Source organism: Leucopleurus acutus (assembly GCF_964270905.1).
Source record: "Leucopleurus acutus genome assembly, chromosome: 6".
Classification (NCBI taxonomy): Eukaryota; Metazoa; Chordata; class Mammalia; order Artiodactyla; family Delphinidae; genus Leucopleurus; species Leucopleurus acutus.
The window spans coordinates 79,678,951-79,694,593 of NC_139149.1; the positions used below are offsets into that span (position 1 = coordinate 79,678,951).

Consider the following 15,643-nt stretch of genomic DNA (forward strand, 5'->3'; position numbering starts at 1 on the left):
TGTTTGCTAGATTTCTTTAAACTTTTAAGAGGGCTGTAACAGTTGCTGCTAGTGTTTTGTTTAGGGTTCCACCAGTATTTAGTTTTCACATCATCCTAATGTATAGTTTCAAGTCTTACTAGACAATCTGAATTCCACTACATTTCTCTTTGGCTCCAACATTCCCTTTAGCTTGACCAGTCTAATTTAACATGTGTTTGTTGGAGGTCATTAATGTTACTTGTACAATGCTGTCACTGTGTGACATCCATATGAATTTTGGTGTATATCACATTGCATTCAATCAGCTGTGATTATGCTTAGAAATACTATAGTAAGTAGATGCAGTGTGAATTTATTCCATTAACAGTAAGTCAGTGGCTTAAATGTGATTATGGTCCTGCAAGGTGATACTTGCTAAAATATCTAAACTTTTTTTTTATTGTAACTGAATCATTTTTTAAAAATTTATAAAGCTGGAAATGATCAAATGCTGTTTTTTTTTCATTGTCAACAGTGGTGTGTCATTTTATGTATGTTCCTAATGCTTATGGAACGCTCCCAAAATAAAGTTATTCAAAAAGAGCAAATATACCAGTGTGTTTTGTTTAGTCTTTATGTTAGATTCCTTACACTGAAGTATGAATCATTTTAAATATAGGCTGCATTTGCACATAAATGAATTTATAATTAAGTATAACTAATCAAATTGATTTAAAGCAAATAACTTCTTTAAAAAGTAAAATATAATTTCTACTCAACCATCTAACAAGAAATAGGAACAGGGAAATGATACCTTCTAACTATGAATTAAGTTGACATAACAATGCTACACCCCGTCCGATCCAGTGCTCCTTGGGTTGGTCAGAGGGAAGAGTCATGGCAATCACAAAATTTGTAGAATGGCCAGTGGTGGACAACGTTCCTCTCCGCTCACTTGTCTTATACAATGGGGCAGTATAACTCGGTTGTTCTGGTATATCTACCCTCTTACAAGGCTTTAGCCACATCTAGAAGAAAGTAGACAAAATTTAAGTCAAGGCTGTTGTTACATTTACATATAATTGAACCTAATATGGAATCGTTGGCATAAAGTTCTAGTTTTGTCTGCAGATTTCTATGGGCTAAATCGATTTTATCTTTGTCAGCAGTGCTGCCATTGCTCAAAACATTCTTCTTCCAGAGCTCTCAGAGCTATCTTCAGGGCCAGTATATACGAAGCTAAATGAGAAAAGAGTCATTTCCACCTACTCTCTGAAAAAGCATACTATCCATTGTTTATTCATCATCTCCCTACCATACCTACCTGAGGATGACCTTTGGTGCTTACAATAGTAAAATCAGGTATACTTTTTCAAAGGTTTATCTGCCACCACTGATACACAAAATCATGTTGCTTTATTAAAGGCCAATCCCAGAATATTCTGAAAGGATTTTTATCAGTGATTGTAGAACGAAATCACCTCCCCATGTTACGTGGCTATTTTAAAGGGCCTATTATGTATATTGTGCTGTTTAAAACATAGTTGCCTTTATAACTACACTACAACCACATTATTCTTAGAGGGTCATTAGCCAAGTTCCTAGAATGTTAAGCATAGTTGAACCTCACCAATCTCAATAAGATTTTAGGGCAAGTTGATTGATCTCTGAATATAAGAGTAAAGAACAAACTGTCATCAGAAAGGTGAAACAATGGTTTTAAAACTCGAATTCCTTTTTCCAGTAGTAATAATAGCAATACTTGAGGTGATAAGTCTCAACAGCCCCACTGTTTGGAGCCCTTTTTCTGGTTTCTCAGGTTTAAAACGCACAAATTGTATGAAGGAGCTAATTAATAAGGGTGCTAGTCTCTCTCCCACATAACTGTGGAGATCCATAAAGCAGTTTTTCAGATATCATTAAATACAAGGACTTGCAACACTCAAGTTGGACGTATTTCAACTAAGTGGATTTTTTTAATGAGAATTTTTCTTACTAAATGACTTCCTTTTTTGGGAGAATTATCCACTTATAAAATGCTTCTATTCACCGCAAACTTAAGAGTTTCCATATGAAAGAAAAAAATGGATCCAAATCAACTTCTGAAATTGCAAACATTTGCCCTTGTGACTTTCAATTTGGGTCCCATATTTGAAACTTTCTCTGCCCACAGTATCTTGGTATATATGGTAGGTTTCTTGCAATTGGCTGTCAGCTGGTCCCTCACTGTACCTGTTAGAGCCGCTCTGAAGGATTATTGCCTTTGAGTAGCTCCCAGTGTCCCACAAACAGAATTCATGTAAAATTCAGCCTATATTTTATCATTATCCCAGACCAACCCTTCAAACTGTGTGAAAATCTATTTAGTCATCTTCTCATGATGCAGTAACAGAAACTTAGTATTTATATAGCTTAGTATGCCCATGCTGAAGATGGGTCCTAGAAAAAAAATTTTTTATGTGTATGGTTTTCATATAATAATCTTTTAATCTGCAAGTTTCACATTTTTAGGTCAAGGTGTATGTAAGAAAAAAAATCATAAACATGTATGTGTGTGGATGTGGATATAGGTATACAGTCAATCCTCATTATTCCTGGATTCCGTATTTGCAAATTTGCCTATCACTAAAATTTAGTCCTAATCCTAATGTCAATATTCTGCACTTTCATAGTCATTCGCAGGCATTCTCAGAGCAGCAAAAAATGAGTCACCAGCAACCATGTTCCCAACTGAGATTGAACCTGGTGACATTCTGCCTTCTTGTTTCAATTCTCATAACTATAAACAAGCATCCTTTTGATGGTTTATTTAATGCCAAGGTTTTTGCATTTTTGTGTTTTTTGTTGGTGATTTCGCTGTTTAAAATGGCCCTTAAGTGTAGTGCTGAGGTGCTGTCTAGTGTTCCTAAATGCAAGAAGGCTGAGATATGCCTTATAGAGAAAACACTATAAGCTTTGTTCAGGCATGAGTTACAGTCCATGAGTTCAGTGTGAATGAATCAACAGTATATATTAAGTAAGGTATCTTTAAACAGAAACACAAATAAAACAAGGTTATATATTGATCAAGTAACAAAAATGTGACCACAGGATCACAGAAACGTAACCTTATATTTCGCCTAGGAGTTCAGTATTCACTAATTCAATGTTGGAAGCAAGCTTATAGAACACCACTACTGTGAATAACAAGAGTTGACAGAATATGTGTATGTCTGTGTATAAAATAGCCTCCCATATATATATCATTAAAAAATACTAACCACAGGCACTGTATCATAAAGAATTTTGGGATGTGATTCTGCAAGTTTCTTGATCTTTCTATTCCAGGAAGCTCCATCCAGAAATAGTCCATGAATGAAAACACCTAAATATAAAAGAAGCAGGTTAATACAAGACTTTACATATGCATATTGATTGAGTTCTGCAGGTGAAATTCCTGCCGGTGAATGCTGTGCAGGTGATACTAGGTCAGCAAATGAAGGCCTGCTTTAAATGAAGGCAATGTTCTAAGTTTGTGTTAACATTCTTACTTCAAGAATAGCTATACTTTGCCTAGTCAATTAATTCAGTAAAATTAGATGTGGAAGACGAAAAGAGGAAAGGAATTTTAAATTAGTCTATGTGAAGTTCTCTGGGCAAATGCTATCAGGTTTATATTTTAACTGACCAATGAGTATAATGTGGTTAAGAGTCCACAAAATCTACAAGAAAAGGTCTTAATGTAATTGTAGGGATCCAGTGGATTCTAGGCAGCATGTGAACAAAATACCCTTCTGCTGATGTCTAATGTCCTGAGAGTTAAATTTCTCCTCCCCTTTTAGAATCTGTCCAAGGCCACGCCTCAATCTGTATGCAAGAACACATGGATGAACTCCCTCCAGAATGCAACATCATACATGAACAGCTGAAGAACACAAATTAAGGAATCCATGAAACCTGGATCACATGCCCCGGCTATCTACTTATGTAAAAGCCTCATGAATTGAATATGGGTATCTGCACATGAAAATATTCATTGTAATTGTTGCACAGATATGAAGAGAAGCAATGAGGAACTTAGGAAGACTTAGGTTTTATCTCTTAATGTGCTGTGTGACCTTGAACAATTCATTTAACTTTAGACCTGTTTTTTATCCAGAGGACAACTGGAAAATATTTGTAAAACAATAATGCCTGCTTTGTCTACCTTGTAGAGTTAGAATCAAATCAGCTATACTGGTGAAAGCGCTCTGTAAAAGTAGGATATAAAAATCTACTTGGGCAGTGCTGTCCAATAGGACTTTCTCCAGTGATGGAAATATTTTATATCTGTATTTTCCAATATGGTAGCCATATTTAGCTATTAAACACCTAAAACGTGGCTGGTGGGGCTGAGGGATTGAATTTTATTTAATTTTGGTTATAAATTTAAAAGGCCACATGGGGATAGCCCAGTGATGGATGTTAAGGGAAGACTTAACCTTTTCTTCTCTCCAGGTTTTAACTGACAGAAAGCATAGTTGGAATAAAATGTCAACTACTGGTAAAGCACTTGTCCAATAAATTCCCAAGTATCACTCTAGTAAAGCTGAATTACAAAATGCATCTTGAGCCTGGGGCCAGGTGGGGGGTGGACCTGCCTGCAGGAGCAAGAGAGGTCTGCAAGCACATCCTACATGCTAATGTCTCCAGCCAGATCTAAGCCCACTGGCCAGTCACAATAATAGATGGGAATAGAGAAAGTAGAGGAGACCCTACAGACAGGTCCCAGAGAGCCATTTAATACCCTGGCCTTGCTGACTTGTAAGCACAGTCCAGTAAATCTCTGACTCTAAGCAATAGGATGATCTATTCCTTACGTGGGAAAGATTATGTCAGAGAGAGTAAAGAGAAGAGTTCATTTCAACACCTAAGAAAAGTGGCAGTAGGGATAAAAGTTCCCTCCTACCTAACAACAATTTTATAAGAAATGTGATAGGGACAATCAAATACGTTTTTGTTTCTCATGGTCAATAAGGGCCTTATGGAAAACACAAAATACAAAATGACAGGAGATACTAACTGGGTCCTGTTTCACAGGTGCTCCTGCTCTGTGTCACACCTTTGCCTCTGTGAGCCATGGTCAGCACAGGGTGGTGGCCACAGCATCCCCAGGCCCTCTCGTTCACTCCTTCCTGTCCCCTTCCTGCTTTGTAGTGCTCTCCCCGTTGATGACTCTGAGTCACCCTGTAGTGCCCAGGAGTTCAGATAAGATGAATCTTAGGCAAACACATCTAGATATATGACACTAACACTAGATAGATTTACAATGGCATTGTGGCCACTTTAAAAGTCACTTTAAGAGTGAGTAGCTGGGGCTTCCCTGGTGGCGCAGTGGTTGAGAGTCTGCCTGCTAATGCAGGGGACACGGGTTCGAGCCCTGGTCTGGGAGGATCCCACATGCCGTGGAGCAACTAGGCCCGTGAGCCACAACTACTGAGCCTGCACATCTGGAGCTCCACAACGAGAGAGGCTGCGATAGTGAGAGGCCCGCGCATCGCAATGAAGAGTGGCCCCTGCTTGCCACAACATAGAGATAGACCCTGTGTTGAAATGAAGACCCAACGCAGCAAAAATAAACTCCTACCCCCAACATCTAAAATAATAATAATAATAATAATAATGTTCAACTCAATACAGAATATTGTATTGAGTTGGCTATAGAACCACCAACTTAAAAAAAAAAAAAAAGAGTAGCTTTTCTCATGACCCCAAAATACACAACACCCCACAAAAGACCCGGAATAACCAAAGCAATCTTGAGAAAGAAAAACAGAGCTGGAGGAATCAGGCTCCCTGGCTCAGACTATACTACAAAGCTACAGGCATCAAAACAGTGTGGTACTGAAACAAAAACAAATAGATCAATGGAACAGGATAGAAAGCCCAGAAATAAACTCACGCACCTGTGGTTAATCTACGATAAAGGAGGCAAGATTATACAATGGAGAAAAGACAGTCTCTTCAATAAATGCTGCTGGGAAAACTGGACAGCTACATGTAAAAAATGAAATTAAAACACTTTAATACCATATGCAACAATAAACTCATAATGGATTAAAGATCTAAATGTCATACCAGATGCTATAAAACTCTTAGTGGAAAACATAGGCAGAACACTCTATGACATAAATCACAGCAAGATCTTTTCAATTTGTCTCCAAGAGTAATGGAAATAAAAATAAACCAGTGGGACCTAATTAAATTCAAAAGTTTTGCACAGCAAAGGAAACCATAAAACGAAAAGACAACCCACAGAATGGGAGAAAATATTTGCAAACGATGTGACTGACAAAGGATTAGTCTCCAAAATTTATAAGGAGCTTATGCGGCTCAATATCATAAAAACAAACAACCCAATCAAAAAATGGGCAGAAGAACTAAATAGACATTTCTCCAAAAAAGGCATACAGATAGCCAAGAGGCACATGAAAAAATATTCAACCTTGCTAATTATTAGAGAAATGCAAATCAAAACTACAATGAGATATCACCTCACACCAGTCAGAATGACCATCATCAAAAAATCTACAAACAATAAATGCTGGAGAGGGTGTGGAGAAAAAGGAACCCTCCTGCACTGTTGGTGGGAATGTAAATTGATACAGCCACTATGGAGAACAGTATGGAGGTTACTTAAAAAACTAAAAATAGAGCTACCATATGGTCCAGCAATCACACTCCTAGGCATATATCCAGAGAAAAACATGGTTTGAAAGTATACATGCACCCCAATGTTCACTGCAGCACTGTTTACAAAAGCCAAGACATGGAAGCAACCTAAATGTCCATCAACAGATGAATGTGGTACATATAAACACTAGAATATTACTCAGCCACTAAAAAGAATGAAATAATGCCATTTGCAGCAACATGTATGGAGCTGGAGATTATCATTCTAAGTGAAGTAAGTCAGACAAATATCGTATGATATCACTTATATGTGAAATCTATTAAAAATGATACAAATGAACTTATTTACAAAACAGAAACAAGTCTCATAGACTTAAGAGAATGAACTTATGGTTACTGGGGGGAGAAGGGTGCGGGAGGAGGGATAGACTGAGAGTTTGGGAATGACGTGTACACACTGCTATATTTAAAGTAGATAACCAACAAGGACCTACTATACAGCACAGGGAACTCTGCTCAATACTCTGTAATAACCAAAATGGGAAAAGAATTTGAGAAAGAATAGATACATGTATATGTATAACTGAATCACTTTGCTGTACACCCGAAGCTAACACATTGTTAATCAACGATACTCCAATATGAAATAAAAATTTTAAAAAAAGAGTAGCTTTTCCCATGATGTTTAATTTAACATTAGGTAAATGAGGTTGACTTCGTTATGAGCCCCAGAACCAGGCACATCCTGAAGTTTGTATGAGGAGACAGACTGTGGACTGGTAGAGGTAAGAAAGAAACTGTGCTTCTAGCCCCAGTTCTCAGGTCGGATCTGTGTTCCTTCCCTTAGGGTCCCATGAGAAATTGTTCCTTGGGAAAAATTCCATTGCTCCAAATCATTCCATGGAATCTCCTTTTCTTTCTGGTAATTTGCTAAGCACGAAGGAAAAAGCTAGAATGACGAAAAGGCTAAGCTGTGGATATCTGTATTTGGGGGAAAATGTTTGTGTGTATAAAATTAATAAAATTCATGATTTAGTGAATCTCTATCAGCTACTGTAAATCAAACCTGGGCTGATTCTTTGGTATTCAGTAAACTGGTTTATTTAACTGATGGCTACTCTATGGGATCTTGGAACACTAAATGGTCTTTATTGATCTTTAAATAAGTTGTGCTTTATACCTGCTCCACTGTTTTCAAGATAATTTTGGATTTTAATAAATTTGGATCTTTAATAAGAGCAGTTCTGGGTTAAATTAGTAAATCAGTGTAAACGGAAATACCAACTACCTTGTACAACATCTGAGTTTATATATAACAATTGGAAATTCAAGAGTTTAATCTTAGATATTAACTAGTTTATAAACTTCAGGTAATGCTTTTTTAACTTCTCTATCTTTTAACTGAGTTCAAAAACATAACTTTGATGGGCAGCATATACTACTCAGACTTCAATTCAAATGCCATCTTCTGCCTTTTATCATAATGATATAAGGAAAATTGAGGGAAAAAAATTATTCCATCTGATTTAAATACTTAAGAATCAGCCACAGCTCTTCAAGAAAACTTTCCTTGGGCTTCCCTGGTGGCGCAGTGGTTGAGAGTCCGCCTGCCGATGCAGGGGACACGGGTTCGTGCCCCGGTCCGGGAAGATCCCACATGCCGCGGAGTGGCTGGGCCCGTGAGCCATGGCCGCTGAGCCTGCACGTCCGGAGCCTGTGCTCCGCAACGGGAGAGGCCACAACAGTGAGAGGCCCGCATACCGCAAAAAAAAAAAAAAAAAAAAAAAAAGGAAGGAAATGAAATAATTACAGAGTGTGATTAATGTTTTGAAGTTAATAAGCAAAGTTGTAAGAGAGGCTAACAAGGTGGAATGAGGGCTTCAATAGATAGCCCTCACTCTTCAATTATTTGTAAAGCAAATAATTGCTTTACAATGTTGTATTCGTTTTCTGCTGCACAGCGAAGTGAATCAGCTATACACATACACATATCCCCTTCCTCTTGGACCTCCCTCCCCCCCCCATCCCACCCATCTAGGTCATCACAGAGCCCTGAGCTGAGCTCCCTGTGCTATACAGCAGGTTCCCACTAGCTATCTATTTTACACATGGTAGTATATTTATGTCAAACCATAAGGAAGTGCTTTCTGATGAACTATAACATAGGCTCAGACCTGAAGTTTGAGGAGTGCCCACCATGCTAAGTCTGCTTAGGAATAGTACTACAAAGAGAAAAGAGCTTGAGGTGATCTAGGAATTGTGAGAAGGTCCAGTGTGCCCTGTGTGGGGAGGCACAGGATGGGCTCCAGAGGTGGACAGTGGCTAGAATGTGCCTGGCCTCATAGTCATGGTAAGGGGTTTAGAGTTTATTCTAGCTACAAAGGGAAAATGTCATTATTAACTTACTTAGTCGTCTGAATTTCAATGGGGGCTTAGTGGTGACATGATCTGTTTACATTTTTAAAAAACTTCTGTGGCTTCTGTAGAAATGAAGGATTATAAGAGTGTAACACTAGTAGGAAGATAAGAGGCTAGAGCAAAAGTCTGGATAAAGATGGAGGTGGCAGGGCTTCCCTGGTGGCGCAGTGGTTGAGAGTCCACCTGCCGATGCAGGGGACACGGGTTCGTGCCCCGGTCCGGGAAGATCCCACATGCCGCGGAGCGCCTGGGCCCGTGAGCCATACCCGCTGAGCCTGCACATCCGGAGCCTGTGTGCCGCAACGGGAGAGGCCACGGCAGTGAGAGGCCCGCATACCACCACCAAAAAAAAAAAAAAAAAAAAAAGGAGGTGGCAGGAGCATTGTAGATGAGCAACTGCATGTGATGTGAGGGAGCAGAAGAACGAAGGATCCATGGGTTTCTGGCTGGACAGTGGTGCCATTTGTCGCAATTCACTATAAGTTTTACATTTCCAGGAGAAAGCAGAAGTGGAGATGTCAGGCAGGCAGTTGGATACAGAGGTCTGGATTTTAGAGGAAAGATTTACACTGGACATTCAAATCTGGAAGATATAATCCAGGAGGTAATATTTAAAGACACAAAAAGTATGAGGTCACTTGGGGAGAGGATGCAATTAGAAAAGAGAAATGCATTTGGGGTCCTTGGGAAATCCAACATTGAGAGGAGGAATAGCTAGCAAAAAGCATGAATGTATCCAGTAAGAAAGGGAAAATCAGGAGAGGGTGATGACTTAGAAACAAAATGAGAAGAATGTCTCTAGAAAGAAGAAGTTGTCAACTGGTAAAGACTGCTAAGAGGTTAAGATGAAGACAGAAGAGAATTCATGGGATTTGTCAACATGGAAGTCATTAGTAATTCTGAAGAGCATCAGTTGACTGGAGAGGATGAAAGGTAGACAGGAAAGAGGGAGTGAGAAGCTGGAGACGGCACGAGAATGGTGCTGCAAAGGGGAGCAGAGATTATGGGACAGTAGCTGAGGGGATATGGATATTTAGACAAGTGGCATTTGTTGATTTGTTGTAAGATGAGAGATTCTGGTTGCATGCTGGTAGGAATTATCCAGTAGTGAGGGAGATAACTGCTGATTCTAGAAACAGAGGGTACAACTGAAGGATAAAAACCCTTGGCAGGAGGAAAAAAATGAGATCTGGACTATCCAGTGGATCTGAACTACCAGAGGGTGCAGCAGTCAACAGGTTTATGGATTCGGTTGTGCTAAAAGCCCTATTCTGATGGCTGCTTATTTTTTCAATGAAGGATGAGGTGAGATGCGGGGGCAAGGGGCAGGACAAAGAAGGCATACGTGGTTGCTTTGAAAGTGGGAAAGCAACTCTTCCAGGGAACAGTAGTAGGACTGCTTCATAGTGTTATGACCCTCCTTGAGATTTCTGACAGTCAAGGTAAAGTAAAACCACCCAGCGCAGTAATAGGATGATGACACGCTGTTGTGATGACACATCTACTTGTTAGTATCTTCCACCAGAGTACAGATTAGTTGAGGGTCAAGATCCTGCCTACAGTCTTCACTGTTGATATTCCCCAGTGTCTAACAGAGCGAGCCAGTGAATTCACCATTCAGTGATGAATAAGGAAGCAGGATTATCTTTGACACATTAGTAAAAGCAGGGCACATTATTGGTCATTTAGAAATTGTCATTTAAAGACAACACCATTTTGGTAAAATTAGAAATCGATAGTATTTTTAAAATAATACTTTTGAAAGGTAGTGGCCCCTTCCATTAAATTTGAAATAAAACATTAGGGTAGCCACTGAGTATTAAAAAGACAAATGATTAAGAAAATAAATTTCCTCACAATGTTTCAATCACAGAACATATGCTCATATTAGCTATTAACTGTATTAAGTTTTGGAAGGATGTATATAACAGGAAAGAACACATATTTTAGGAGTCTGCAAAGGTGTGCTCTTCGAGGGACCAAGAGATCCTTCTTTTTAATGTTGTGCTGCCTTAATTCCCCAAGGTCACCATAAGACTGTGGTTGATTATCCCATGTATTGTTAATTTGATGACTCCTTTCGACCTAACTTTTTTTAGAAATAACTTCAAAATTACACAATTTTGTAAAACGAAAACAATGCAAGGGACATCTACTCCTTCCTCAGATTAATTTCATCCCCATTTATTTTCCTACTCTTGCTCTCTCTTGCTCACTCTGTCTCTTCACAAAATTGTTTTTCCTTAACCATCTGAGGGTAAGTTACATACATGATGATTAAATTTTTAGCAGCTGGGTAAAGTGAGCAAGAATGTTACATTCTTGTTCAGTGTTGAAATATAAGCCAACTCATTCCATCGCTGCACTTACCATCTTCCGGAGCATGGTTGTATTCTTTGTCTTCCATCACTTCATAGTCAAACCCAAGAAGATCAATGGGGATGGTGTATTTCCTGGCATAGTTCTGCTGGGCGCCAGTCAGGAAGGCTTGTGTGAAGAAGAAGCCAGAAAGCCAGAACACTGGGGGAGGGCCAACCTCGTACCATTGCTGTGGTGTCAAAGCACAAGTGTCCTGACAACAGGGTCTTTCAACTTTGAATGCAACATGGCTTAGTACAATTTGCCACAAACACTCCGCCTATTATCTTCTAGGTAAACTAACAAATAAGCTAACACTTTGAGGAATAAAAAGTCATACTATCAAAGTTTGAAAAATAGGCAACATATCCAGCGTTCGTTCTGACTTCAGTTTCGTATCCATTGCACCAGCTCATGCAATGATATGAATCATAATGTGTGTGAATGTAGCTACAAATGTCTGTTTTATACATGCCCAGTGATTCCTTCAGAAGAGCTCCATACAATAGTGAGTTTCTAATATACATTATTGCACGCTACATCATGTTGTTTAATTGAATAAAAGAAGATCTCCCTACAAGGTCTGGTCAGACGATAATGTTTCTTTCACTTTTTTTCCTCTCTGGTTATTAGTACCCGGTAGAATATTCCTTTTGAAGTCTTCCCTTCTACTTCACCAAAATACAGTGAATCTAACATACGAAGACATAATATTGTAACAGGAACTTCCAGAAGATACAGGGTAGTGAGAGCTTAAGATCTTTATAAATATCAAGATATCTGGATATTCCATTCATATCATATATTATAACAAGTAGTTGAGTTACTGACTCTAATAGTAAATTATAGAAGTCAGTCTGAAGAAGTGAATTTGAAGAACTTTCCCCTATAAGAATCCAAGGTAGAGTCTTCACTTTTCAAGAACAATCTTAATCCTTCAGTACCAAGTCTAGTATCAAAGAAGGCCTATATTATGGAAGGGGTGTTTTGTCATTTTATCCCCGGAGAAATCTCCTCACAGGCAATTTTTGATGTATTATGTATAGTACCTAGGGAATTAATCAATACTTCTAAGAAATATAGTTGTTAATAATAACATAGTTAAGCACCAACATTGCCAGATAATTAGGAGGCAGGCTTCTGCCCACTCTACATTTCCAAGACAATTAGCCTTTGAGGTTATTACTGACTTGGGCTGAAACAGCAATCTAGTGATTTCACGACCTGGAGGGGTGCTGGACAAGGAAGAAATAATTCTCCTTACTAGTAGCTTGTCTGGCTTTCTAAGATGCTGTGCTGTAGGAATCTCTTTTAAAACTAAATATTTAATGGAAATATCAACATAGCCAGTCCTTTTCCCTCTTCAAATGTCCTTGGCTTGAATGTCTAACTTCACTGAACACAAACACCTGCTCCTAAAGAAGCTTTCAGAGGTTCTACTTCCAATGTTAGTATTTTGACAATTCCATGTAACAGATACACAAACTATATGCAATATTGGGGGGTGGTCATTTGTGCCTGGGATGCACAGAAAAACTAGAGAGTCATTCTTACTACGTTAGGCAACCTGATGAAGAAGATGAAATCAGAAGAAACTTAATATATGAGCATTTGGATGAACTCACCTGCAAAAACTTTAGTCTTGCAAGGAAGTCATTCACATAGCTCCCAAGTGGTTTGAGGCTTGGGTATGATTTACCCATCCACATTCCTGGAATTTTGACATTCAGAATGCTGCTAACCACTTCCTCAAGATCTGTAGACATCACTACAAGCCCCTGAAACGCATTTAACCATTGTTTAACACAACTGTATTCTAGGTTATGAATGATTTTATAATTGTATTTGTTTACAATTATGATTAGTTGAGTCATATAGCAAAAAGAGAAAAGATACTTTCTTTTGCTCAGAAGTTGTGGAGTCTTTGAATTATTCCTTAGAAAAATATTAACAATTGTAATCTAATCAAACTTTAATGGAAAATTTCTTTTCTTGAAATATAATTGATATACAACATTAGTTTTAGATGTATGACATAATGATTCAATATTTGTATATACTGTGAAGTGATCATCACAGTAGGTCTAGTTAACATCCATCACCATACATAGTTACAGCATTTTGTGTGTGTGATGAGAACTTTTAAGATCTACTCTCTTAGCAACTTTCAAATGTGCAATACACTATTATTAACTATAGTCACCAAGCTGTACATTACATCTCCATAACTTATTTATTTTGTAATTGAAACCTTTTGACCCCCTTTACCCATTTTTTCCACCCTGGAAGATCTCAACACTTGGCTTCTCACTAGCTATTAAATCACAGCCTAACTTTGACTTAGTTTACTTGTCCATTAAATGGACAACTAATATATCTCTGTCCTGCTTTCTTAAAAGGATAGTGATAAATATAAAATGAGGAAAATGATACAAAGTGCCTTGAAAGGTTAAGACATCCTGGATTGCAACTATGAAGTCTAATTGATCTTATCCCATTTTGAAATGTAAAATAGATCATTTCATTTCATTGCTTAAAACCCTCTGAAGGGTTTTTTACTTTTACACTTTACCTTTACACTTTAGAATAAAATTGAAGATCCTAAGAGATGGTAACACTTTGAGGCCCTTGAAAATTTTATTTGATCCTGCAATTGGGCCAGTTGCCATCATCATTTCTGTTTTCTTCATAGTTGACAATATAATTCCAACTAACATATGGAAAAGATTTTAGAGAAAATTTAATGGATTAAACATCCACATTTCATTTGCCTCCTTCCCCAAACCCTGAAACAACAGTAAAGGAATTTATTTGTTAGAAGCACAAGCCTAGGGACTTCCCTGGCAGGCCAGTCGTTAAGATTCTGCACTTCCACTGCAGGGGGCGCGGGTTCGATCCCTGGTCAGGGAACTAAGATCCTGCATGCCACGCGGCGTGGCTTAAAAAAAAAAAAAAAATCCTACAAGTGCAGGAAAAATAGGAAAAGGCAAGGCAATATTGGGAGCTAGAAAGCATGTGGACTGTTGGTAGTTGACTTAGTAGTCAGGAGAAACTGGCAGACGGGAAAGTTAAGAATCGACTAGATATACACTAGGATACTCAAAGTATCAATATTTGGAACTGATGGCCCTAGCTGAAAGGGAGGAGAGGAGGGTGGTGCTAAATGAAGATTGTTGAAATCTGGCTTAAAAAACAGATTCCTGGGTCTTCTCCCACAAAACTGTACCTAATTCACCTTGAATGAAACCTGGAAAGGAAAATGAAGACATCCCTACAGTGGAGGGGGATGCCAGGCTCAGGTGGGGTCAGAATTCCCATACTGAAATCAGGAATTAAGGGAATTCATGTGTATTGGTTGCTGAGCTCCCTGAGGCCTGTTTCCCCTTTTATCTCCCAGAATGCGGAAAGCCAGGCCTTCATCTTCCAGGAAGGATACAGGGAGGACCAGGTTAAGGAGAAACACAAGACACTGAATACTTCTTAGACAAACAGCCCAGCCAGATTATACCACAGCCAGCCGGGCAGACTCCTCTCTCCATAATAACTCATATCCAACCACTCTTCTCCACCTCCACTGCTACAAGAAACCAACTCAGCTGGACTACTGCAATCACATAATTGGGTTCTGCCTGTGCTCTTGTTTCCCTACAATCCTTTCTGCAGCGGTCAGAGCAAACTTTGAAAATATAAAATAGATCATTTCATTTCATCACTTAAATCCCTCTGAAGGCCTCCCTTTACCTTTACACTTCAGGATAATATTGAAGATCCTAACCTTGGCCAAGGCCATCATGAAGCCCGTGCCTTCCTCTCTCTGTCCTACCATTTCCCTCGTGCTCACTCTACTCTAGACAAGCCAGCCTTCCCTACCGTGCTCCTGGACCACGCCAAGCTGGTTTTCTCAGGGCCTTCGTGCTGGCTGGACCCTCTGCCCAAACGTTCCATGGCTTGTCCCTCCCATCAGGTCTCTCTCTTCAGAGCGGCCTGACCCCAAATGACTGAGTTTCCCACACATCATTCTCTACATCCTTATCCCATTTTATTTTTTTCCACTGAACTTACCAATGACTGAAAAAAATAAATGTATTTGTTCATTTTTTAATTGTTTGTCTCCCTAAGAAGTAAGCTCTATGAGAGCAGAAGCTTTGTCTTACTCCTTAACATTTTATGCCTTCTTAGCATATGTTCCATCCAACAAACGATCGCTATATGTACCACATTCTATACTCATTTACACATTTATTAACTGTCAGCC

At 38.8% G+C, this 15,643-nt stretch overlaps 1 protein-coding gene across 1 annotated transcript in view; it reads right to left on the minus strand.

The window, feature by feature from the left end:
• Positions 1-782: 782 nt before the first annotated feature.
• The window catches only part of DNAH7 (dynein axonemal heavy chain 7), a gene marked incomplete at its 3' end in the record, with an annotated part of 233,361 nt that continues 218,500 nt past the window's right edge, over positions 783-15,643 (minus strand). The window contains exons 61-64 of the mRNA XM_082841795.1: positions 13,014-13,166; positions 11,401-11,578; positions 3,222-3,325; positions 783-989 (exon numbers count right to left, since the gene is read on the minus strand). Of these exons, the coding sequence (XP_082697921.1) occupies positions 783-989; positions 3,222-3,325; positions 11,401-11,578; positions 13,014-13,166 (642 nt within the window). The remainder of the gene's footprint in view (positions 990-3,221; positions 3,326-11,400; positions 11,579-13,013; positions 13,167-15,643) is intronic.